At 44.3% G+C, this 27,289-nt stretch overlaps 1 protein-coding gene across 1 annotated transcript in view; it reads right to left on the bottom strand.

The window, feature by feature from the left end:
- Positions 1-27,289, bottom strand: part of LMLN (leishmanolysin like peptidase) — a 319,237-nt gene that overhangs the window by 94,453 nt on the left and 197,495 nt on the right. Inside the window, exons 10-11 of the mRNA XM_078682424.1 lie at positions 24,199-24,306; positions 19,816-19,892 (exon numbers count right to left, since the gene is read on the bottom strand). Coding sequence (XP_078538550.1) covers positions 19,816-19,892; positions 24,199-24,306 — 185 coding nt within the window. The remainder of the gene's footprint in view (positions 1-19,815; positions 19,893-24,198; positions 24,307-27,289) is intronic.

The raw sequence follows: 27,289 nt of genomic DNA, 5'->3' as shown, positions 1-27,289 counted from the left end.
ACATTATTTGACACCAAAATCAAAACATTTCTATCAGTATAAACAGGAATCTACTATTTCAAAGTTTTAAGTAAAAATATTGCCTGAAAGCACAAAGCGCCAACTGTGGTTATCTGGTCGCGCAAAACAGGGATAAGGTCACAAGTTCAGGCTGACCGCGATGGAGTGTGGTCCAGAAACTGGAAGCAAGTTAGGCCTGCTGAAGAGAAGTTAGATAAATCCTGGTTTGCGGAGCATTGCGAGAACCTGCATAGAGAATGCATTGCACAGTGGCAGTTCAGAGAAGCTAGGGGCTGCAATGTGGAGTCCTGCATCATTCTTGAGGATAGTGTCAACGAGGGGCTTGCAATGTGAAGTCCTGCATTGTAGGGGAGTTGCACACAATGGTTCCAAAATGCTGCAAGGTTGCAAAGCCTTATTAATGTGATACGCAGCAGCGATTCCGGGGAGAATGCGAGCTGTGATGTGAGGTCCAGGATCAGGGATGCGACACACTGCTGTTGTTCCGATGCAGCGTCGAGGAAATGCGTCACGCATTAGTTCTGCTTCACAGCACCACAGCTGGGCTGGCAGAGCACCTTAAGGCCCACTTCCAAGGGTCCAGGGCTGGGATGGCATCACTTGGGGGTAGGACTCTGAGCAGACAGAGCCCAGTTGCTGGGTTCAAGGTGGTTGAAGAGCCTTTCCTGTCCCTGAGGCCCCAATCAGGAGGCTAGCCTTGGTCGGCCTGGGTTCAAGAAACCGGTCCAGTCCTTTCACTCAGGCAGCAGGTCAACAGAGTCCTTCTTGCAGAGCAGCACAACAGTACTTCCGCATCTTCTGCAGGTCAAGAGGTGTACTAAAGCTTTGGGTATGAAGGCCCAATATTTATCTCTGGTGCCCGCTTTGAAGTAGGGGAAGGTTCTGGAGGTTTCTAACCCCAGAAGTTTGGGGAATTTCCTGCCTCTATGCCCCTACCCCAACTTGCTGGGGTCACAAGAGACTGGTGCCAAACCCTTTTTGATGTGCAAGTGTGGTAGGTGACAGCTCCCCCCTCATCAAGTCAGAAATGACCCTTCCTGCCAACACATGCTCCTCTGTCTTACTGTCCAGTGGCAACACACAAAGACCAACTGCCAGCTGCACCTAGTCATGTGACCCAGGAAAAAAGCTACTTGTACCAAATGGTTAGGACAAGAAAAAGCCAACTTAATAAAAGTGGTATTCCAGAATCATGACTTAAAATCCAATTTTACAAATCGAGGGTTTTAAATTCCATTCCTACCTAATCCCAATTGAAAGTTATCACTAAATGTAATAAGTTAACCCAATCTTATCCTAGGGGAGAGGTAAGCCTTGCAGTGGTAAAAAACGAATCTTAGAGATTTTCACCACCAAGGCGTGCAAAAGTTAAAAGTACACGTCCAACTATTTCAATCCACTGCACCGTGCTGCAGTCTGATTGGAGGACAAATGCTGGTGCCCAGGAGATAAGGGGGAATCACACTCTCCTGACCAAACTGGTGCCACTAGGATGATTTTGGCCCAGTCGTGCCTGATCTTCTTGAAAACTCATGACAGGAGAGGTAGCAGCGGGAAGGCATACAGGAATCCCGAGCTCCACTCTTCAGAAAGAGAATTATCTTGAGAATTCCAATGAGCAAAACTGCTGACATTACGTGTTCTGAGTGGTAGCGAAACGATCAAGCTAGTCAACCAGTCTCCAGGTTCAAGGACAGACAAGACCTTGCAAGGGCGGTGCTACCATCCAGTATCAAGGGCTGACAAGACCTGGGCAAGTTTGAGAATCCTGAATTTGTCTTTTCACAGGAAGGCAATAAGATGGCAAGATTTTAAAAATAACAGATGCCTCAGCCCTCCTTCTGCACCACAAAACAGCAGCCAGTGAATATTTCTGAAGCAGGAAACCTCTCTCTGGCTCTTTTGGCCAACAAGGCCTGTACTTCCGGCTGTAAAACAGAGAGATGGTCCTCTAGCAGCTAACTTAAGGATGGTGGAAGTTGCAGGGGCATACAAGTAAATGGTAGGGGTTAGCCCTGATGGACTATTAGCAGGAACCATTAAGCTGAAGTGATTGTTTTCCAATCTGCAAGAAAACGCTGGATCCTGCCTCCGACAGGGTGGCAGTCTGTGTAGAAGGGCACACCGAAGTAGTGATGTGACAGCTGAAGGGTGGGGGACTGGGCTTCACCCTGCCCCTGCTGTCCATGCTGACTGTGTGATCCAGAGCCTTGGACACAAAATCGCTGTGGAGACTGCTGAGCAGATTGCATAGGCCTTTGCTGACCAAATTGGTAGCCCCTGCGACAGCCACTGTTGTGTCGAAAATGTTTTTGGAATTGTCATGCAGGAGCAGACAGGCCCATAGAGCAAGCTGTGGCCCTGCTATCTTTAAATCGCTCAAGGTCTAAATATGCTTTTTCGCTGAAAAGTCGAGCGCCATCGAAGGGCATGTCTATGAGACACGATTGGACATCTACGGAGAAACCCATAGACCTTTTCCAGGCATGTTATTTGAATGCCACACTGGTACCAATTGCTCAACTTAAACAGTGTCCAGACTACTTCTAATGACTAATATTGTGCTGCATTGCAGGTGTTTTGGAGGACCTGTGTGAGAAAAGGGCATAAGTATTCAGGAACAGCAGGTAACACAGGGGCAACATGTCCCTAAGCGCGTGGCAGTAGCTCCCAAGCAAGCACTGGCGTTGACAGAGTGCAGGCCCAGGCTAGCCGATGAGAACATGTGATTGATAAAGGTTGTAATACTTTTGGATTCATGGTCCTGTGGAGTGGTAAGGAAAGCATTTGGGTTTATACTGCTTGTGGATGCCAGAACCAGTAGACTTTCAGGCGTTGTATGTTGTGTCAAGAAGGCTCTGACGTCCATAGTAGGGCAATGTTACTAGGCTCTTTGTCTGTTTACTGGAGGCCTGGGACATGGCATTGCACATGTCCCATGCTGAGTATCCTTCAGAGCCTCATTAAAAGGCAGAAGTGGCTTTGTGTGCGTCTGCCTAGGTTGTAGGACCTTGGGGCGAACATTTGTATTTACCCACATGGTCATTAGTTGGGAGGTTAAGGGCATCTGCTGCTCTCCGCATCACCACAGAGAAGAGGGACACTTTCCTCAGTGGCAGGCCCAGGTGGTGAAACTAAGCCAGTGTATGGATAACTGTCCAAACCACTGGCATCATTTAGCTTCTTGTACCAGGTATTGTCAGTATAGTGAGTTACTAGATTATCTTCATCATCATATTGTTTGTTGCCTGAATCTGCCCAAAAAACGGTTGTGGAGAACCTGAGCTCTCCATTGAGGCAAAAGTGACTTATTAGAGTCTGATGAGTTGCCAAATGCCTGCTACCAGCCTCGGTCAAGGTGAGTTCAGCTCGGAGTCAGCCAGCACTCTTTCTCCTGGACTGACAGGGATGCATGGGGATCCAGAGCAGGGAGTGGCACCAGGAGATAATTTGACAATAGAGATGTTGCAGAAACCGCAGCTGGTTCAGAGGTTCTACCTGGCTCAAACAGCAGATCCATCACTGGCATTTCAGTTGGCGGTCCTCATAATTCCTTGGAGCCCGAAGGTGCATCAGAGGAAGCCAGTAGGTTGTCAAAGAGATGCAGAATGGTCCAGCGAAAGTCTTCCATCTGCTGCAGTGTTGCCAATGGCCTTAGAAATTCGAGTTGCCTCCGGGCAAGAGTCTGAATAATTTCTGAAAAGATTGAATCTGGGAATGAAACTAAGAGGAACGTCCATGCCCCCACGCCTTTGGAGGAGTTGGAGAGTGGGAGGAAGACTCGAGTCTTGTTTGGAAGGCTTGTGCTTCTTTTTTGGCTTACCGATAACTTCAACCGTGACAATGATCTGCCATGAGAACAACTTCAGGAGCTGGAATAGCCCCGTCTTGTCGAGTGGTCACAGCATGGAGTCTTCTGACATTTGGCTATGTAAAGCTTCAACTCTAGGCCTAGTTTGGCCTTCAGGTTGATCTGAGCTCATTTACCCAGGCCTTGGAGGTGTGTTCTGACCCCAAGCACCAAATACATACCTGAGGGGGATCTATCACAGATATTTGCTTGTGACAGTCCCTACACGACTTAAACCCTGTATTTGTAGTTATTGGCATTTTCCTTTCACCCTGGTATCATTTTGGTGATAAATAAAAGACATTAAAATCAGGAATTGTCTTAAGCAGAAACTAGGGATGGCTCCCTATCTGCATCTGTTGGCGCATAAATAAAGGAAATGATGTCACTGCAAATGGATGGCTCTTATATGCCACCCTCACCGTTACTTCTGAAGTGGAATGATGTTGGCGCAGAGGCGCACTAGCCATCTGTCAGTATGCCAGAATCCTGCTGAAAAGTTCTGAGCTCAATCTAATGCCTTGGGAGTATTCAAAAGGTGATGAATCTACAGTTCGAGGGATCCATTAGAAATGTTTTTTTATGCTGTGCTCAAATGCTTAGTTTGTAATGCACTTCTTTTGACATCAGGTGATGCTTTTTAAAAAACCACGAGAAAATAGAAATAAATGTAAAAATTACATTAAGCTTGCATTGCTGCTGAATCCTTTTCTATTATTCCTCTTTAATAGTATTTTGGTCTGGGGGTTATATTTACCTTTCAAGCATTCCTCATAGCACCTTTCTCTTCTGTTTGTTCCAACCTCGAGAGAAAGTACGGCCACAGGATAATGTACTCAGACATGAAGTCCTCTAGAGATAAATTGTGTTTTCTGGGCTCTTCTCTATGGTGGCTGCCTTTAATTGGGAAGAACACCATCTTACAGGTATAAAAATCTGGGCTTATGCCAAGCCCAAATAGGTTTCATTTTTTCATTTCATAGGACTTGTCTGGTTGAAAACAGAGCTAGCAGAGGAGACAGACAATAAAGTTGGGGTATGGGGGCTTTGCGCTACCCCTGCCTTTGCCCTACCTCCAACACTTTTCAGGGATTTTGCACAATTTTCATGGTAAGAGATGCCTATCTGTCACCAACATAATGTTTAAACGAATAGGATTGTCACGCTGTTGCTGCTCTTTTAGAACTTCTGCTGCTCAATAATATTTTTAGGAGTACTTTGCTCGTTTTTTTAAAAAATTGTTTGTGTTGTGGTGATATATTTTACAATACTGATTCTGTGGTAATCCATAATTGTATTCCACGCTCCCCCTATGCTCGCATTGCCTACAAATTAATAAAGACCCTACAGTACTCACCAATCGGGTGAATTTAGCACCGCCTCACTCCCGACCGCCATTTTGGGTGTGGGCTTAGAAACGCTCCAGGGGCTAGCGCTCTAGTGTTTGCAAGTGCCCTCTGCCACACCTCATTTAAGGATTAGTAGAGCGCCAGAGGAAAGCCCGTCTGTGCCCGTCCGGGCCCCGGACGGGCTTAGGGCCAAGACCGCTGTCGGTTGTAGGTATTCCAAGGACGAGCTATTAGCCATAGGTAAGAGGGTAGAGGGAACATCTCAAAATGCTCTACCACAGTCCTCTGTAATGCTGGATTGTGGGCTGATCAATAGTAGATCCCTGGTAAAACATCACCAGGAAGTGTCAGATTTGCTAAATGACATGGACCTAGATGCCCTATTCATCACGGAGACGTGGACTAGTGTGGACACCTCTGTAGAGATGGGTTTTTCGTGCCCGGAAGGGTATAAGCTAATCCATAAACCTAGGCCACTAGGAAGAGGAGGGGGGCTTGGAGTGATTTATAAGGATAAGTGGGACTTTTCCCCCCTACAGATTGATGGGATGGTGGGGGTGGAGCTACTGGGCTTCTCCTTGCAAGAACCAAAAGGCAGGATCCTGACTGGATTGATATGTTATAGACCACCTGGTGCGGATACACAATACCAGGTGCTGTTTGACACCATTGCTGCCCTTGCCCTGACCCACTCCAGAATGCTGATCCTGGGAGATTTTAATCTATGGGACAATTGGTCCCTGGGGAGCCATCTGAGGGATCTGAAGGACATCTGTGGAAACTGGGGCTTTGATCAGCTGGTACAGAAACCAACTCACTCAGGGGAACATATCTTAGATCTGGTTTTTGCCAACCCGACTGAGACTAAGATGATTGATATCCTACCTCAGTGCTGGACCGACCACTCTTTAATCCATTTCCAGATCTCCATACTCACGGAGGGGAATGGAAGTGAGTGCCCGGTGACTTATAGGAAGGGACGGATTTGGTCTAAATTACCAAAGGATAAAACAAAGTCTATCTTTATAAGCAACATATCTTATGATCCAGAGGAATCGGTAGACTTGAACTATCAAAAGTATTGCAATCACATCATAAATACCCTGGATAGATGTGCCCCTTTGAAAAAAATAAAGATTAAGAGGAAACCATCAGCTCCCTGGTTTAATGAGGAGCTGAAATCCCTACGCAATGTATGCCGACAGGCAGAAAGGAAATGGCGTAGATGCTATTCAGAGCCGGATAAACTGCTGAAAGTGGAACAGGCAAAATATTAAGGAGCTATTGCCAAAGCTAAGGCACTCTTCTATGCCACTACTATTCTTCAGTCCCCTAACAGTACCAAAACCCTTTTTAATATCATAAGGGATCTCTCACCTGTATGAGTAATAAGGTGGTTGCAACTCAAGAACTATGTGATGAGATTGCGATCTATTTTGAGGAAAAGATTGCTAAAATAGTGGGGGGGCTGAAGGAGGAAAGGGCTAGCTGCAAAGATGCAGGGGCACAGATAGAAGAAGAGGAACCTCTACCAATACTGTCATCATTGGAAAAATGCACCCCTCTTACAGAGGAGCTCTTTTTTAGTCTGGCCCATAATGTGTCAACAGGGTCGCCTTTAGACCCCCTTCCGCATAGGATCTGGAAGGAATATGGGCCAGAGCTGTTTCCCTGGATGCATCAGATCTGGCGCCAATCCCTTGAGGAAGGTATAGTGCCGGAAGCATGGAAGCAGGCAGTGGTCACCCCCCTGCTTAAAAAGCCTGCGCTGGACCCTACTATTCCGGCTCACTTCAGGCTCATATCCCTCTTGCCCTACCCGATAAAAATCGTGGAAAAGGTGGTCAGTAGGTCCCTGTCAGGATATCTGGAAGACAACTGCCTATTGGACAGGGACCAATTTGGCTTCCGCCCAGGCCACGGAACAGAAACTGCATTGGCAACCATGCTGGACACCCTTCGAATGCGAGCCGACAATGGCAACTCCTCAGTCTTGGTGCTGTTGGACATGTCGGCCGCATTCGACACGGTTTGCCATGCAGTTCTGCTAAGTAGGCTGGAAAAACTGGCCGTGAAGGGCAAGGCCCTGAGGTGGATACAATCCTACCTGACAGGCAGACAACAGGTGGTGACCCTAGCACCCTTTTCATCTCCCAAGTCCCTGGTCTGTCATGGAGTACCTCGGGCTCCTCGATCTGCCCTATTCTTTTTAATCTTTATCTGCAGCCTCTGATCCCCATGATTAAATCCTATGGAATAGATTTGATAAATTACGCCGACAACACCCAACTGGTGTTCTCCTTAGAAGGAAGACAGGCGGTGACCATGGAGACCTTTCAGAACTGCATGAGCAGGCTCTCCAGGTGGCTGAAAATAAACTCCCTCCAATTTAACGAGGGGAAGACGGAGGTAGTCTACTGCTCGTCAGCTAAACTGAGTCAGCAACCCTCCTACGAGATCAGGCTTGCGCCGGGAGCTGATCCTTGCATCCCAGTTAAGACCGTGCGCAATCTAGGGGTACTGTTTGATGCGGATCTCCAAATGACCTCTCAGACCAATAAAACCATCAGTGTCTGCTTTGGACTGCTGAAAGCGCTCAGACAGATTTTGCCCCTTCTGCCTGATGAATCTAGACCGCTAGTGGTTAGGAGTGTGATCATGGCCAGACTGGACTACTGTAACTCTCTATATTTAGGGGCACCCTTATACATCTTACAAGGGCTCCAGAGGGTCCAGTCTATAGCGGCCAAGCTGGCACTTAAAAGACCTCGCAGTTCCTCCACTACGTTGGCGCTCAGAGACCTACACTGGCTGCCAATCGGGAGTAGAGTTGCCTTTAAGTCCCTATGTATTGTGTACAGAGCCCTGCACAACACGGGACATATTCCTTTACAGGAAAGGCTCACCTGGTATAAGCCCACCAGGTCCCTGCGCTCCTCTAGCCTGGGTTTGGCAGTAACTACCAGGGTCAGGAGATCGAGGATGGGAGGCAGAGCCTTCTGCACTTCTGCATTTAGGCTGTGGAACGAGCTTCCCCAGAAAGTCAGGCAAATTGACACCCTGTTGGGATTCAGAAAGAGCCTGAAAACATGGCTGTTCACCAAAGTCTAATCCCCTTGAGTCCATCTAATAGTTCCGGCAGCTGTTTTATATGACATGACAGCTAGTGTATTGTTGTTCCATCTGACTACTTTCCTGTTTGGGCGCCAGGATACCCGTAGGGTGATAGTTGCGCGTTATAAATAATAAATACAATACAATACAATACAATACAATACAATACTGACATGGTTCTCCTGTGCAGGGGTTTTAAACATTTAACATGCCTTAACTTTGAAAGTGTTACATCATGGAGGCTTACAACTGTCAATGTTCATCCTCTACCCATGATGATCACCATCTCTATATATACAAATATTCTCAACATAAATGTATGTATATTTTTTGATGTTAACAGATGGGTGCGGTTGCCATGGTCTCTCTTGGGCCATATTTCTTTAATGAAGATGGTAGTGATGCCCAGATTCCTGTTTTAAACATACCTATGGTCTTACCCAGGTACTTTTTTAACTGCATCAAGACCTTAATGGTCAGATTGGCGTGGGCTGGCCTTGTGTCAAGTGGGATATTTTGACTTTACCCTACTCTCTGGGTGGAGTCGGAGAACAGGACTCAGAACTCTATTACAGTGTAGCGCAAAAGTTCTCACACGTTTTACTGGATGCACCAACAATCCCCTCCTCCGCATTTGCATATAGAAAGGGTTGTGGCTGCGCCATCCCCCTTAGCTGCTTTCCTGCACCAGGCGACGTCTGGGTATGCGGGTTTCTTGGACTGCATACACGCCACCGCTTGGCAAAATTTAATGAAAAGACAAGCTGCCTCAATCCTGTATTCCCCGCTTACACTGGTGGAGTGGTGTCACTGGTTGCCGGTGACTAATGATCTGGAAGTTCTACAAGCCCTGGCGTCTCTAGACATCCTTAAAAGAGGGGATCTATTTGAAGATGGAATAGGTCAAAGATTGGGAGGACATAATCTTAGAAAAGCAAGATATCACCCGACTCACAATGTTCCATTTCTATAGGGTTAGAAATGCGCTAAGGGATATGCTCTGTGAGGAGGTTATGGAGCCTCCTGTGGTGGCCCCCTTCTCCTCGATGTTGCACGTAGACTCTCCCAGTAAAAGGGTCTCCAGGATATATGGTATGGCGCAGGATTACCGGAAGAATTTCTTTATTAAGTCAATGTTGGCGTGGCAGGCTGACTTGGAGGTTACACTCGAAGATGACAAATGGCACTATTTATGCAAAGCCACACAGCATGTCTCCCTAAATGGACGGCATTCTTATTCATATTAAATTTCTCAATAGGGTATACTATACTCCCACTCTATCGCATAGATTCGGCCTTCGGGACACTATGAGATGTGAGAGATGAAGTGCGTAACAAGCAGGATTTATGCATTTAGCTTGGCGGTGTCCTGATATTGCTAAATGCTAGTTACTAATATTCCAAAAGATGGGCGATATTACAGGAGAATCTCTGTTGCCTGACCCCTTCGAGCTCTCCTTGGCTATACTAAACACGTACGGATAGACATACGACGATTGGTTGATATGAGGCTTGCTGATCGCTAAGCGCAAAGTTGCTAGGCGCTGGGCCAGAGGGCCACCTCCCACGATAGTACAGTGGTCTAGCGATATGCTCGCAATCTGAAATATACAGTGAGCTGCTTCCCTCTCAGAGCCGCCCTAAAAATGTTTGGAGCCTGTATCAGAACCACCTGGTTGGCAAAGATTGAATATTTTCTGAAACTCCGCTTTCTCATTGTTGTGGGGGTAGGGTGGGGGCCGGGGGGGGGGGGGGGGGGAGGGGCACTGTGAAGGATGCCGGGGCATTTCAGGCACCACATCCCAGTTTTCACTCTGGGCTTTTTCAGGGTAATAGAGTCTTGGAAGTACTGCTACTATGCCGTTCCCATGAGATACCTTGCATTTTGAAATAAAGTTGGTCTAGAACGGGTTATTTAATGTTCTGCTGGAGTAACATATTGCTCCCCTGAATGTATAACCCTTCGGATCCTTATACTGATTTCCGATATGTTAACCTGGACAACATGTATGTACACTTAACTGTTTTTCTTGTTTTTTTCCAATTTTAATTTTTGTTTGTTATGTATTGTCCTTTTTTGCAAAATCAATACATTTGTCAAAAAAAGTTGACACCTTTCTTGGGGCGGGAGGGCACTTAACATACAGAGTATCTATAGTAAGTCAACCTTTACAGTGAATATTTCAGCAGTGCACAAGGCAGCCTAGGTAACAGGACTGAGCAGTGTGATTAAAGAAAAAGCAAGGGAATAGAAAAGCATGTCAACAGTAGATCTAACTTTTCTGAAAAAAACAAAGGGCAAGTTAAATTTGCTTCACTGTTACTTAATGATATCATAAATATGTGCAGATATTCAACAGAAATTACAAGCACAATAGTTTGTACATTTATATACCTCTTTTAGAAGTGTCTAATCTACCATCTATTTTCTATGAACAAGCAAGCATGCTTTAATGCATTGGGGGATTTGCCATCACAACTAAAAGTTCAATTTTGCGAGTCTCTAAATGGAAGGCCCAAAGTCGATTCATAGAGTAACTTAAAACAGACATTAGTCAGAAACTGTCCAGCAAAGGATCACAACATTAAGAAAGATAATACAACTTTGATAAAAAGAAAACCCACTAAAAGAAAATCTGATCAACAGCCTGAATGACAAGCAGAGATTGAATAAAATGTACTGTGCAACTGTGAAACAAGTTTCATGTCTTAGTAGTCAGCAGAAAACAGGCAGCCTCTTGATGGGGAGTGAGGCTGGTGGGTGTTGTGCCTATTTTGTGTATGTTTGACGAGTGTGGATCTGTGTAAGTTGTGTGATTTGTGCATGGTTGTACTGTATGTGTGAAACTTGCGCCTACAAATATCCTTGTAACTATGGATTTGCTGTGTGTTCACACAAACTGCGCTCCTATAGATTGCTTGACAACCGCGCTGCAGCCTGAAGTAGGACCTGTAAGAGTAGATAACCATACCCAATACACTTCACCATATCATTTTTCTGCTTAACAAAATGTTGGTGCGGACACTTACAGTACTTAGGTAAGTGGTGTACCTATCAATGGCGCTTTGCAGATGTAGTGGCACTGGGTCAAGAAGGCTCGAGGGATGGGAAACAGCCTTAACCATGCAGCGTGAACTATGCGGGGCTAAACCGCAAAGGCGGTACAATGCACGTCTAAACCACGAATATGCCTTACCTACGCACAGGCCCGGTTCTAGCGGGTGGGCCAGGCCCACCCAAACATGAGCCTGGCCCACCCAACCAGGAGCCTTGGCCCTCAGCAGTGAGGGCTGGAAGGCAGGCGCCCAATGCGCCGGTCGTGTGTATCAGCGCGGGCCGAGACAGCTTTCCCGGGCGCGCGCACACAGACAGATTTAGAGATTATCGCAGCCCACACCCGAGTGCTTCACAGGTCTTTAAAGACCATTAACATGTTAACGAGGATTTGTTTTCTTTTTTCACCCCTTCATCTCGGCATGGCGAAAGGTGACAAATCCTTTCTTTGACACTGGTAACCTTTGCCTACTGTCCTGCTGCGTTGACATTTCTTTTTCTATGCAGCTCAGGCAAAAAGAAGTTTGTTTATTCTTAGTCACCTTTCCTAACCCCTGCAGTGGCTTATTGTTGTAATTTATTGTGTGTGTGGTGTCGCGCAGGATTGTGTTCCCTCTCAAGTCACCGTGCTATTTATGTAATCCCGGGCGCTGTGGTTCCAAGTGCGTGAGAGGAGCGGCGTTGAAGACTCGACCCAGGAATCTGTCTAGTCGTTTTGTCCCCGAGCTGTTTGCTGCGTTGAAGTGATTTTTGCCTCGTTTTATCATGCCAGCGGGTGATGGATGGCTGAAGTGCGTGTGAGGTACTGTGCTGAGGGATCCTCGTCGGAACTTGACAGCGGTTGTCTCAGCCCCAGCAGCCTGCCGCCTCGTAGCTACAAGCCGTACGTGACTGTTTTCCTGAGGCACTAGGAGCAAAATATCCGCGTGATCTGGAAGTCCTGTCAGCTTCTCAGGATTTCCTGGTATCTGTATAGCTGGGATGCAGCTAAGAGCCGGTAATTCTCAGAAAAGGTTAACTCTTTCCTTCCTAATATTTTACGATCCCTGTGACTGCTCTTAGTTGTGTGGTAGGTTTTCACCACACGCAGACCCTGTGGAAACAAGGCAGTTACAATTACGAAACACTTCAAGACAGTGGCTATATTTTGGAAGTAATCTTAAAAAAAAAAAAAAAAAAAAGTGGCATGTTTTGTGTTAGGTTGCATAAGGATTGCATGTAGCATATTCTGCTATTCTTCTTTTCAATCTGTTGTGATTTACCCTAAAGTTCAACCTTTTTTCTCAAAGTATTAGGTGTGCATAGGGATAAATATGGCAGCAGCGAGCATTAGTCAACCCCCGCCCTTCCTGAATGAGTTAGGAGAACCTGAAATAAGTTGGAAGGAGTGGGTGAAGCTTTTCGAGTCTTACTTAATAGCAGTAGGAGGTGAAAAATACAAATCTGAAAGGAAAAACATATATTACTACACAATTTGGGCAGGCATGGGCGCAAGGTATATGAGTCTCTACCCACGCTAGACCAGGAAGGGCAGGATGAATCTGTTGTGGATGAGTATGAGCAAACCATAAAAAGGTTAGAGGAACACTTTGGAGACAAGGTAAATGTGGTGTTGGAACGCCATAAGCTTTTCAAAAGGAGTCGGGGGAAGCAGGAATCAGTACAGAATTTCATTGCTGCTTTGTGGGGTTTAACGCAGTTATGTGAATTTGGCAGTCTAACAGATTCCCTTATTAGGGATCAACTTGTAAGATGTACCAATAACCCTCGTATCCAGGAGAAGTTACTAGCGAAGAATCCAGGTTTAAAAGAAGCTATTGAAATAGCTAAGTCTGTAGAACACACAGCCAGATGTATTAGAGAGATGAAGAGCAATGGAGAGGAGGTAGCTTCTATAAATGATGAAGAGGAGAGCAGTGAAATATGTAAAATAAAATCTAAAGATAATCACAGCATTAGAGGAGAAACCAAAGAGAGGGGACCAAAGTGCTACAGGTGCGGTAGTAGTAATCATTTTGCAACTTTTTACCAGTGCCCGGCCAGGTCCGTCACATGCAAAAAATGTAATAGAAGAGGGCATTTTGCAAGAGTATGTAGGGATGGCGAACAATATTCTAGAAATGAGGGAAAGAGTACAGAGAAGGGTACAGCCAGAGAGGTAAAGTGCATTGGACAAAGATCAGAGAAAATAATCTTGCAGGTAAAAGATATAGAAGGTACTATAAATGCTATTTATCCAAAATGTGATGTTTTCCTTGATGGCCAATGCGTAGAAATGTATGCAGATTCTTGCTCTCCTTATACGTTACAGAACAAAGATGATTTTGTCTGCATGGAAAACTGCAATGTGAAACAATTGAATATGCCAGATATTTCTCCTTCAGGTTACAACAAGGGAAAAAAACCATTGGTGGGCATGAAAAATGTTCAAATACGTTTTAAAGATAGAGAAACTTTTGGACCTGTGTATGTTGTAGAATCAGGTTCTAATTTGTTGGGTTGGGTTCACCAAAAAGAGCTGGGAATCATTCTAGATCCTAACAGTCCAGAACAGGTGTTACTTACCGACAAGTACCAGGGATGTGGTAACATTTGTGAGGAGTTTGGACAACTATTCAGAGATGAGCTTGGGTGTTTGCACATATTCCAGCATAGAATAAAATTGAAGTATAATGCGAAACCAGTCGTACATAAACTTCGCCCTGTACCCCTGAAGTTGAAGACCCCTCTAGAGGAGGAATTGCACAAACTGTGTGAGTTAGAGATAATACAACCAGTAACCTGCACAGAGTGGTTGGCTCCCATTGTTATCGCGGCCAAGGCCAACGGAGAGGGTATTCGTCTCTGTGTGGATTTGCGCAGCCTAAATGACAGTATATGGGTAGAAAGACATCCTTTGCCTGTAATCAATGAAATGCTGAGTACCATGGGTCCAGCTAAGTACTTCAGTGTGATCGACCTCTCTATGGCATATCACCAAATAGAACTCCATCCAGAATCTCGGCCCCTCACGGCATTCATCACCCCAATAGGAGCGTACATGTTCAAACGGATGCCTTTTGGCCTGGCATCTGCAGCTGCTATTATCCAGAAGGCGATGCAGAAAATTCTAGAAGGAGTGAGGAATACCATGTGTTTCCAGGACGACATCCTAGTATATGGCCAGACTGAGGAAGAACATGATGATGTCGTGAGACAGGTGTTCAGCAGGCTTATGGAAGCAGGCCTGACTCTAAAAAAAGAAAAGTGTAAAATAAAAGTGAAGGAGGTAGAGTATTTGGGCCACAAAATTACAGAAGAAGGATTCAGGCCGAAAAGCAGTTTAATCCGTGCAGTGAAGGAAGCACCCCACCCCAAAAAACAAGGAAGAACTTAAATCCTTTTTGGGGCTTTTGGAATATATGTCAAAGTATGTGGAAAATTTTTCGGCTAAGTGTGAGCCTATGAGAGAGTTGATGAAGAAGGACAAGGATTTCCTGTGGAACAAGGAGCATGATGCTGCGGTAAAATTGTTTGAAGAGGAATTGTTAACCTCCCCAGCATTAGGAATTTTCGATGCCTCAAAGAAAACCATCCTTGCAACAGATGCTTCCAACAAGGGCCTGGGAGCAACTTTAATACAAAAGGATGGAAAAGAGGAGAAAGTCATCGCATTTGCCTCCAGGAGTCTCACTAACCCAGAAAGGAACTACTCCGTAATCAAAAGGGAGGCCCTGGCCTGTTTCTGGGCAGTCAGACATTTCAGATTTTTTTTGTGGGGTTTACGGTTTACCATCCGGACAGATCATAAGCCCCTCACCTTCATATTTTCTGTGAAGGGACTAGAAAATTGCACTCCTCGCATCAGTAGATGGATATTGGGTCTGGAACACTATAATTTCAAGGTGGAGTATGTGCCAGGGAAGGAAAATAAAATCGCCGATTTCCTTTCAAGATCACCACTAACAGAAGTGGGCGAGGAAGAAGAAGCTCTTGACAGTCCGGTACTTATGATGGAAACGCCTGCCATCACAAAAGAAGAGTGGGAAATAGAGACTAAAGAAGACAAGGAAATAAATGCCCTGAGGGAATATATGGAGAAAGGATGGCCGAGCAGGAAGAGCGAACTTCGACCCATTGTAGAGGGATATTGGGAAGTGAGGAATGAACTAAGCCTTATCAAGGGAAGAATCTATCGCAACCAGAGAGTGGTTCCACCCAAGAACCTCAGGGAGAAGGTCATTGAATTGGCGCATGAAGGCCATCTTGGGCGTAGCCTTACCAAAGCCAGAGTTAGGTCCAGCTACTGGTTTCCCAGGATGGATGCCATGACCGAACAAGCTGTTAAAGATTGCGGAGCATGTGCAAAAAGTGATAAATCTAAAACTATTCAAAAAGCTCCATTATCTCCAGTAGAAGTACCAAGTAAACCATGGAGCAAGCTGGCTATGGACATCATTGGCCCTATGCTTGAATTAGGAGAAAAGAGGAAATTCATGCTGGTTTTAATTGACTACACAACCCATTGGATCAAACAAAAATGTGTCCACTCCGTCACCACGAGGACAGTGATTGAGTTTTTAAAAGGAGTATTTGTGGAAGAAGGCATACCGGTGACCCTGGTCACGGATAATGGTGTTCAGTTTTGCTCTGATGAAATGTGTACTTTTCTCAAAAGTTTGAACATTAAACATGAAGCCACCGCTTTATACTGTCCTAAGGCCAATGGACTGGTAGAGCGAGCTAACAGAATCATCAAGGAACACATCCAATTAGCCGCAACCAATGGGCATGATGTAGAAGAATCTATAAGGAAGTGTCTGTGGGCCTACCACACCTCCCCCAGTAAGGTCACAGGCATCTCTCCTTTTGTGGCACTACGTGGTCGTGAACCATGCACCAAGTTTAATCCCAATTGGTTGAGTGGGGGTGAATCTAGAGTAGTGGATCAGCAAGCCAGGGCAGAGAAGGTTCGTCTCCACCAAGACAAGTACAAGCTGTGGTACGATAATAAGCACGGGGTGAAGGATCCCAAGTGGGAAATTGGTGACATGGTACAAGTCAGAAAGAACGCTAAGGTGGGAGCCACCCAAAGTAAATACTACATGCCATGCAAAATTTCCAAGGTGCTCAAGAATGTGGTTCAACTTGAAAATGGTCAATGGTGGAGTTTTGATAAGATTTGTAAATGTACTTAACTCATTTTTTTCCTTCCCCTCTTTTTCCTTCCCCTATTCACATTATATTGCTATCCCACCGCGGTGGAACTAAATTTATCCTGTGTCACCCTAGGAAGGGAGATGTGTTGTAATTTATTCCCCTCATTGGTATGTCCCATCACCCCTTCCTTTCTGTACCCTGTTGGTATGGCCGGCCCAGAGCTTGCCATGGAATGTTGACAAGTTCTCCAGTGAGGAGAGTGGATGATTAATAAACAGACCTGTTTCACTTACCTGGTCTCTGGAGATTTACAATTTCAACACTTATCACATCAGGCTGTGACAAAAAGTTTGACATATGGAGTAGGTAAGAGAATGTGTTACTACATTTTTTCTTTTTAAAATCTGCACAGGCCCAGCAGGACACATACTTCGTGTGTGCTTCATTTAAACAGTTTTTATCTTTATCATGGCCGATGCAGGACAGCAATAAGACAATACAAAATGCCCAGATAACGCTGGTGATTAATGAGCCTTCGGGAGAGCAATCATTTGTTTGTTAGTAGTTTTTAAATGCAGATGAACTGTATTGTATCTGGATAGCTCAGTGGGTTACTGCCTTTGTCACAGAGATCCTTGTGTTACTTGGAGTTCAGAAGTTACAATCGTAGGACAGTGACCTATGAACTGTCATCTAAGAGCTGCCTGCAAACATGAATGGTATAGTTAGAACTTCGCTTTTTTTCGTTTTGTGATATAGTTAGAACTTCCCCAGTCTTTCATTATTCTAATGTTGCTAAAATGAGTATGTTTGGACAAATATACATTTTTATCAGTAAAGCTGACCCCCATGGAATACTCTTTAAATCCTAAGGTTGTGTTTCCCTATACCAAACCCTTTTAAAATATACTGCCCACCAGTATGGATGACATGTGATTCATACACCTTGTAATCCTCAGTGGCTTATGTGACATTCCCTATAGACTGATTTACATACTCGTATGATTCATGGTCTCTGTATAATGTGTGTGTGATGTAAAGTACTGACACACACTACATTGATACGAGTAGCGCTATACAACAAATGAAATGCATATGAGAGAGGGGCTACGTAAAGATGAGAGGCACTGTTGGAGGGTTGCAGTGAGGGAATCCGAGGAGGAGGTAGTGGGAGGGGCTAAGGAGCAATGAGGGGCACTGGTGGGGGATGACAGTGAGGGAATCCGAGGAAGAGGTCATGGGGTGGAGGGGGAGCTAGGGAGAGATGAGGGGCACTGGTGTAGGGTGGTAGTGAAGGAGTCAGACGAGGAGGTCTTGAGTGGGAGGGGCTACAGAGAGATAAGGGGTACTGGTCTCCAAGGAGGGGGTCATGAGGGGGAGAGGCTATGGGGATATGAGGGGCACTTGTGGCGTGAGGCAGAGAGAAAATCTGAGGAGGAGGTCAATAGGGGGGTCATGAAGGGATGAGGGGCACTGTTGGAAGGTGGTAGTAAAGGTATTTACGGAGAAAGAGGTTATTGGTGTGGCACCAAAAAAGACTTTCGCATCAGCGATAAAGCCGGCCCTGTCATGGCCTTTCTGTTTTTGTTTATTTAATTAGCAGTCGGGTCATAAGGGCTACTGTGGAACATACTTTAAAGTGTGTGCCAATTACATTTACTGCTATATTCAATGTTTTAAGTTTGAAAGTGATTTTTCTAATGTTTTTACCGGGCAAAATGAAAGTGGAGCCCGATGGTGCCTGATATGGGGCTGGGGCCCAAGGTCAGCTGTGACATAAGGTGCACTGGAGAGGAGTAGTGGATATTCAAGCCTGTAAGGGAGTGTGTTGCAGAGTCTGGGGTCAGATGGGGGTAGTAATGAAGAGGGATTCTCCCTGATGGCTCGCACAGAGGGAGCCCGAGAAGTGTCATTTGCCTGATACCCCCACCTCAGAAACCTCCTCTTCCCATCAAAGGAACATTACAAGGAAAAAGCACTTTTTGAGAGTAATAACATTTAGAAAGAGATTTGGAAAAGAGTGCGTTTTACTGGGCCTTGCAAGAGTAAGAAGAGATAAATGAGGGCCCTGAAGCAGGCCTGCCCAGAAATATATGTGACAAATTGAGTCCCAGTGGCCCACCCAAATGCACCCTTGGCCAACCCAAATAAAAATTCCTGGAGCCGGGCCGGACTACGTATATGCGCGGTTAAGGCATATGCAAGGTCTAGTTGCTGCTGCTGCTGGGCGGAAGAGCAGGTAGAGGCGGAGAGGTAAGTCGGGTTTTGAAGAGATGGGGGCTAGTTTGTAGGGGTTGTGGAGTCGTTTTCAGGGCTGGGAGGGGGGGAGTCGTTTTCAGGGCTGCAGGGTCGGGAGTTTTAGGGCTCAGGGCAGGGGACAGGAAGGGGGCAGTTTGAAGGCTGAGGGGGCAGTTGGGCTGAGGCGGGTGTAGGCGGGGTTAGGTTATAAGGGGTGGGGCTTGTTTTAGGACTCAGGGAGGGGGCCTGGGGTCAGAGTACTTTGTAGGGGGCTGAGTTGTAGGGATCAGGGCAGGGGACAGGATCAGGGCAGCTTGGAGTTTTAGGGAATGGAAGTGGGGGTAGATTATTTAGGTAGGGGTTGTTTTGGGGGTGGGGGTCGGGTGGTTTCAGGGCTAGGTGTGTTGGGAGTTTTAGGGCTTGGGGCAGGAGACAGGAAAGGGACAGTTTTAAGGCCGAGGGGGCGTCTGGGGAGGGGGTAGGTGGGGTTCGGTTTTAGTAGTGGGGCTTGCTTTAGGGCTCAGGGAAGGGGCTGGGTCGGAGTAGTTTTAAGGGGGCTGAGTTGTAGAACTCAGGGTCAGGGACAAGATAGGGGCAGTTCAGGGTGTTTTTAGGGTTTAGGGCAGAGGGGCAGGAGTGTAATCTTTACCACACATACCCATTTACCAAACCTGGCTTTACCACGAAATTGCGTGGTAAAGGCAAGCGTGGTAAAGGCACGCTTGGTGAAGGCGCGGTTGGGGTTTAGACCGTGTGGTTAAGACATGCATTTTTGAGGCATGCGTTATTCCATAAAATAGCCTCGAGGGACCCACTGTATTTTATTACCCAACCAGAGCTTAGGGACATGTATCTTGCTTGCACTAGGGCCTATGGAATCCTTGCTACGTCATGGTATGGCTTTTCATCCATAGGACCATGGTCTATTTATCAGTTTAAAGGCGTGCTTTCTGACACCTTCACTCAAGGCAAACAGATATCGATGATTTTTCCGAAGTAATACCATTATTTTCGCATATGCTCCAGTAATTCGTCCATCAAAAACTTACCCAGTATCTTCCATTAATGCCAATGTAATCCGAGAGAACACTCTATTCTGTGTATGAGACCCTGTCATAGCTTCATTCTGAAAAAAGACGACAAAATAAGGCACTTTAAGAGACTAACGAAATAGAAGTAAAGACCAATGGATAGGATGGAGTACACATAATGCAGTTGTTCGCTGTAAACCCCCACTCGCTGCTGTATTTTGCTGCATGTGTGCAGCACTTAATAGGTAAAGTAGTTAAGTGTTTTTGGCCTGACCGCCTGTCGGGCTATTTATTTGGCTCCTATATGCCAGAGTAAGATGGAGAGGGGTCTTCATCATTATGGAAGGGTTGAATCTGAGCAACAGAAGCAAGAAGGGCTGTTTCGACACCGAGGACCTTGTTTTGTCTTCGGTGTTTAGGAGCCAGCAGGACAGTGTGTTCCAGGGATTTGGAATATAGAGAGTGCTGAGTAGCTGGCTGGATTTACTCAGTTATTGAGAGATGAACAGGAGGAGAGAATACCAACAACGCTTATTAACTGAATTTGTTGGGACACAGGCATACACCAAGAGGCATTTGCGCGGATTTAAGTCTTCACTTCTACCGCTGAAAAGCTTTTACATATTACATTACGATGTCGTGCCAAGTCACAAAGAAAAATGTTTAAATTAAGTTTGCTCGGTACATGTCCTTCAACTTGAGCAGAACTGAAATATATCACCATAAACGGGGCTGTAGCCAGAAATATTTGTTTTGAGGGCCTCGGCTAAAGCAATAATAACATGAAGTCAAATGATTATCCTCAGAAACATGAAAGACAATTTGATTTGTCGAGGTTGCAGCAGTCTCGAGCAGCCTCCCCAAATACCTGTGTAAAGGAAGGGAAACATGCATGAGAGTGGCTGCATTAGGGCAATGGCCAGCTAACAAATGGATGAATGATTATAAAGCAGAGGTACACTGTCTGACATTATGCATGTCCTCAGTTATAATGCTGAACCTGTACAGCACAACAAAGATGAACCCACAGAGTGAACTTCTCTACTTACAACATGGGGACTAGGACAAAGCAGATGCACACACGGGGAGAGATTAATATGTGAGAGGCAGAAAAGTCAGGAAGACAGAAAGAGACGGAGAAAGAGGGCGAGAGACAGGTGTAGCCGGAGAAAGGGGGCACGCGAAAGAAAGAAAGAGACAGACAGAGAACGGCAAGCAGAGAGACATGGAGAGAAAACCGGGATAGGCAGGGAGAGTGAGACATGAATAGGCAGAAAGTAAGAGAGGAAGACGCAGAAAGTGAGATAAAAAGAGTTAGAAAAACAGATATGGACAAAGGAAGTCAGGGAGAGAAAGGCAGGACCCTGGGAGACAGAAACAGGAAGAGACATCGGTTTATGTTGCTATTTCTACCTTGCTATTCAAATATTCATAATCTATCTACATATCTATGTCTATGTCTATTTCTGTTCATATCAATCTTAACTCCTGTATGTATGTATATCTATCTGCCTATCTATCCATCGCGATCTGTCTATCTCGATATATTGGTCTGTTTACATCAATCTTGTCCTATCTATCTATCTTACATAGAACATATCCCATATTTTACGGTTTCTTGTGAAATATGAATTACAACATTATGATGAAAGCCCCCAAACCACTCTGCACAACTTTGCCATTGTCAGGGCCAGGAAGGTTATGCAGCAACGTTAACAAAATGATGCAGAAAAAAGCGAATTACGCAGCACATTCTCTGGTGGAATTATTTTCATCCCTTTGAGCTAGAAATATTTATGTGAAATCAGCAAACTATGCAGATTATGTGTCAAATATGGTAAATTCACAGATCCTTCCCATTGTCCATCGTTTTAATATGATTTTTTTCAAGAATAGTAAACCTAAACATTCAAATTCCATTTAGTGCCTCTTAAATAAAAACGCCTTTTCAAGCAATCCAGACCAAATTCACCTGTAAAACCCACATAAAATACTTAATTGATTACATGTGCTATGTGGGTTTTTATTACCATTCCAGCATTCTGGAATGGAAACATCTATGATGTCACTAGAACCCCTCAAAGGCAATTTTAGGTAAAAATACACTATAACACATTGTGGCTAGCACAGTGTGGTCATCAATTATGTTATGTCAGATGTCACATTGATGCTATAAATGAGGTTATAGAAAAAGTCATGAGTGATGCAATATGTGCAGTCATAAGCAGTGCATGGTGATGGAGCAAGTTATAGTTATTTCAGTTCGCTATAACTAGTAAATATCAGTGAATGTTTTAAGTTTAAAATGTTATGTTTTAACGATATCACTTTAACCTGTGCTTTTCCATTGAATTTATGTGTTTTTCTGAATGTAAAGTAAAAAATTATTACCAGACATAGGTATGACTTCACTTTAACCTTTGTTTTTTCAGTTAATTTCGGAGTTTAAAAAAAAAAAGTAACAATATAAAAAGGGGTCAATTTAAGTAAGGCAGACCCACTGGCTTTGTCAAAGGGTCAGAACAACAAAATATAAAAGGCAGGCATACTGATTTTATCAGGGGTCAGCACATCAACATATATAAAGCAGACCTATTGGCTTTGTCAAAAAGTCACCACAATAATTGATCAACTACCACAATCCAATACATGTCTTAATACGCGATGCTGAATAGAAATAATTTTTTCAAAAATATTTAAAACAAATCATTTTTATTTAAAACAACCATAAACATGTTTGAATCTTTCTTGAACATTCTTCAGGCCAATAAATGGAGCCATAAAACCAACCACAAGGAGACCTGCCAAGATGTCACCTGTTTTGGTATTTAAATGGGATGAAAAAACTGCTTAAACGTCGTGCAGCAGACAATTGTTAATGCATTATTTCCATTGGATAAATTTGTTTTAGGACGCAAGCTTGTATCAGCTCGAGGAGGAGACCCACGAGGCAGCTGGTGCCTTCAAGAGGTCGTTTATCACAGTGACATGCTGCCGGAAAAGACACAAAGCGCCTTGCCGATTTCACACAGTCACAGCTGAAACAAGGAGGAAGAGACGCGGCAAGACGACGTGCGTGTGCACAATCTGCTGTCCGGGAGTGCACATCTCCTGTCTCCCTTCAGACACAAAACCGACAACAATAGGTCTCGCCAAGGCGAGAAGCGCATGCGCTGCGTAGCTAGGTAAGACCTAAAAAGCAAGCTCCTAGCTTTGTGCCAGATTGGGTTAAATTAATGTCAGCCATTTTGCCCAATTTTGGATATCACCTCTAGTGTTTTGTCTGGAGCTCACCCGAAGTATTGTTTTAAGGGTCTCAAATGGTGCCTGGTGCGATCAATGGATGGGTAGTCAATATAAATGACTGGATATGGATTAAATATGGTTCATGAATGTGAAATGATTGGATGCTTAAGGGTGGGGCAGGGTGACTGGATGGACTGTAGACGTACACCTGAATGGATGATGACCCACCAGGGACAGAGCATTTTCTCTCATATTATGATCAGCAGGAGGGTCCCTCTGCTGTGCCTTTGTGGATACCATTATGCTTTGGCATTTCTCTTTTCCTACAGTCTCTCCTAGCTCTCTGAAGCTGCAAGGTGGCACGTTAAAGCTGTGTAAAACAAACAGTCAAAAATAAACATTTGCATACTGTGAAATATCAGACATCATTTAAAGTAGTTCTCACAGTACACCTTGACAAACAGAGTCCATTGAAGGAAATAGGGGCTTTTTTGCATGTACAACAGTGTGTTTAACACGGTTTGCGATTCCCAATGAATTTGCAAATTGCGAGGCTCATGAATATTAATGAACCTCTCGCAATTTGCGAGCCCACTGGGAATGACCAGCCCTTCCAGGGATGGTGGCCTGCTGGGCTCAGCAGACCACCATGTCTGGGACTGCTTTTAAATAAAGCAGATTTTTAAAAAATGCAGCCCGTTTACCTTAAAGGAAAACGGGCTGCATTTAAAAAAACAGAAAATGAAACGCTTTTGTTTAATTTTTTAAGGGCAGGCAGAGGTCCCTCGGACCACTGCCTGCCCATAAAAAATATTTTTGGAGCCAATCTCAAAGGGGAAGGGGTCCCCTGGGGACCCCTTCCCATTTGCGACTCCATTACCACCCTCTTTAAGAGAGGGATAATTTGCAAGTGTTTTGTGACCGCAATTGCAGTTGCAAAACATTCATACATGGCTCTGCAGTCGCTATTAGAAATGGAGCGCCCCTTCCTAATAGAGAGTCTCAAAACCTACTTAGCGATTCGCAAATAATTTCTCCTGATAAAATACACAGTTGTGGTTTAGTAATATTGGAAGCACTTTGCGTTTTAATGAACAACTACAAGATGAAATTGACATTAACCGTATTGGTGCATAACACTAAAAGTATACTTACTTCCAATAACCTTTTTTCCCAGTGATTAAGCTCGGTACCCATACCACCCTGGTTTTCAAGCTCCATTCCTTCAAGAACTGGGCAATTAAAATGGTTTCGGGCCTCTTCCTGAAAGTACAAACCGCTGTTAAATGAATTTCAAAATAGCCCACAGATCTGCAATTATTCTAATTAGCCAATAGTTCACAGTTCTGAAGCTGGTAATACATAAAGTGTATGGAAATACTGGTATATGGAAATGTACTAAAAACAATTTGCTAATGCTTCTAAACGGGCAATATGTGGGTAAACCAAAGGAGCTGTAGGGAAATCACTCATAGCGGTTTAAGATTTTGACATCATGGACAAAGGAATACGAAATATGTAATTAATTGGTGTGAAAAGGTGTGCAAAAGCATGTGTAATCCAAAATATAAGAGATGGTTGAATTTGTCAATAGTGAAAGTTAAAAAAAATCAGGGAAAGGCTATAATTCTACTGTGCAGGTACCTATAAAAAAACTATTATTATTTGGGCAGGGATTTTTGAAAATGTATTTTAACAATAAAGAGAAATTAGTGTAGAATTATCAAACATAATTCAGATAAGGACCCACACGCGGTACACCTCAATTGTAACATTTGATAAACACCTGTATAATTAGGTGCTACCCTGTTAGAATCATTGAGCAATTTGCCACTCAAATAATTATTCTTCCTGCCACAGTTTTGTACACTAGGGACCCCACATTTCTCTCTACTAATATTTAACAATTATCTCCCTATGCCCATTATCAAACCTATGACAATTAACACAAAACTGTTCACCTAGTTACATCCGAAATGGCATCATAATACCAATTAATTGTAGTATTTTTTGGGAAGACATACCACTATCTTGAACCATAACAATGGACAAGATCTCTATTGCTAAACCTTTTTAATGCCACCCAGCAGTCCTGTGTGATAATTTGCCCCAGAGAACTATCTCCAACATTATGAACATTCTCTGCAAGTCCTGAAGTTAAATGTTCCTACAAAGGCAAGCCCTAAAATCAGAATACTGAATGCTGTGCCCTCTTGGCAATCACTGGGTCCCTCCCACCCGCCATCTCTAGCAACATGAAAGATATTAGTATAATAAAATAAAATCACTCTCCATGAGGAGAATGAATACACCACACTAGGTCAAAAGGTGACTTGCTGAAATCACAATACCCATTGGGTATGGTGCCTCGGTGAACGAAGCATCCATTGTATGGTCCCAGGTTCAAATCCCAGCAGCTCTGATGGAGCAAGGATTCGCACGTACAGCGACTTGCTTGTAATCATGAACCTCGAATAACCTTAATGAACTAAATCAATCTGTTTGTCTTACTAATTTACCCTTTAGTCTGACATTTGGGGTGTCCCAGTGATGCATGCTTATGTGTTTACTAATCCTAATACGCTTGCTACTAAGATGGCTGCTGCTACGCAGGAATTTCTTCTGCGCATGCGTCGGTTATACCCATGTGATGTGACGTACTCGCAGTTCTGGTGGGAAACCTTTTGCACTTGCGCACTAGCGCTAAAATGGCTGCTTTATGTTCTCACATGCCTGAAGCTTGCATCGCTGCTTTTGCTAAGCTGCTCGTTCTGTATTAATCCTAATGCTATAGTTATTATAAAGTAATGGGAGTAGTATAAGTATACAGTGCATTTATTTTTCTGTGTTTTAAAACTGTTTCTATTTACTTTTCATGTATCGTAAACCTTGGGCATGAGGGACGGGAATACTCCATATTGAACTGCCTTTCTGCTCATGACTTCAAATGAGGGGCTTGAGAAAGTCAAATCCTGGGAGGTGTGACAACCTGTCCTTTCTGTTGTCCAATCAAAATTGGGGATCCTTACACTTGCAACATTTGGGGGGGTGGTACACTGACCCGAAAACAGTATAACTAGCCTAGTGTAGCTAGAGAATTTGTCCGACTTGTTCGAATAGCTGACCTGTCACTGACCCATCGCACTCAATAGCTGAACGAGAAACAGAGGTGCTGCGGAGCACTCTGTCATACCGACTCACAGACCCATTCGGGGTTTTGAGAACCTTAAGTGCTGGCGAAGCACTTTGCTGGGAATTCGATAACTCAATCGGGGTTTTGACTGATAGCTGCAGAGAGGGTGTAGTGCAGGCGTTGCAACTGAACTGCGGGTGCTGGTCTTACCTTGGTGGTCCTGTCATGATCCTAATCTGGTTTTCCTGTCCTGGGTTTCCATTCTGCACCTGCTGGCCTACTGGCGACTGCATTTCTTTGGGGTTTCTCCTGTCCTTAACTGACCCGTGGCCAGGGTTGCTCTCCACACCGTTCTAGGTAACTATAAATCTGTGAGGGAAATACATTGACGTTCTTTTCTTGCTTTCTGAAACTGCTAAAGTCTTATGTGCATAATTGGTCCTTTTCTTACCCTCCCTGTGCTGACCAATAATAAAGTTCTACATTTTAGTTTGTTTACTAGCATGTTCCCTTTTTCCTCATCCTTTAAGAAAATCCTGACATACAGTACATGAAATATAGATGTTCCTTTTCTTTACACTCCTTTAGCTGAATTAATGTGGTTACTCTGAAATATTAGCGTGTTCCACTTTTACCTTCCCTATAGCTACATGTTACCTCCAAATTCCCTGTAGACAAATTAAAGTTCTTTTGCCTTACCCACCTTCTCGGGGTATTCAAACTGTGACATTCTAGTATGTTCCTTATTTTTCCCCGTCCTTTAGTCACTTCATATCAAGTCTAAATTGCATACTGGCATGTTCCCTGTTCTTACCTTTCCTTTACAGTTCTAGATGGTTGGCCTAATCTGGTTCTTGCATAGTTACACTATTTTCATGATCTTGGTTATTGATAGTTTGCTCATTGTGAATTTCCTGCTTTCCACGTTTGATGAAGACTAGATAAAGGTTTTTCAAAACTTCCGGAGTCTGTGGTTATTATAAGGAGTGCAAATATTATAAATGTTATTGTATTTTGTGACTGCTTATCTTTTACAGCTAGCTCCCTGATCCATTGTGATCACAGGTACCCGTGACAAGGATTGGTAAGTCGGGTACATTGGTAATAAATAGG

This window comes from Lissotriton helveticus, chromosome 3_1, assembly GCF_964261635.1.
Source record: "Lissotriton helveticus chromosome 3_1, aLisHel1.1, whole genome shotgun sequence".
NCBI lineage: Eukaryota > Metazoa > Chordata > Amphibia > Caudata > Salamandridae > Lissotriton > Lissotriton helveticus.
Note: the sequence above shows the minus strand (reverse complement) of the source record. Positions and strands in the feature narration are given on the sequence as shown.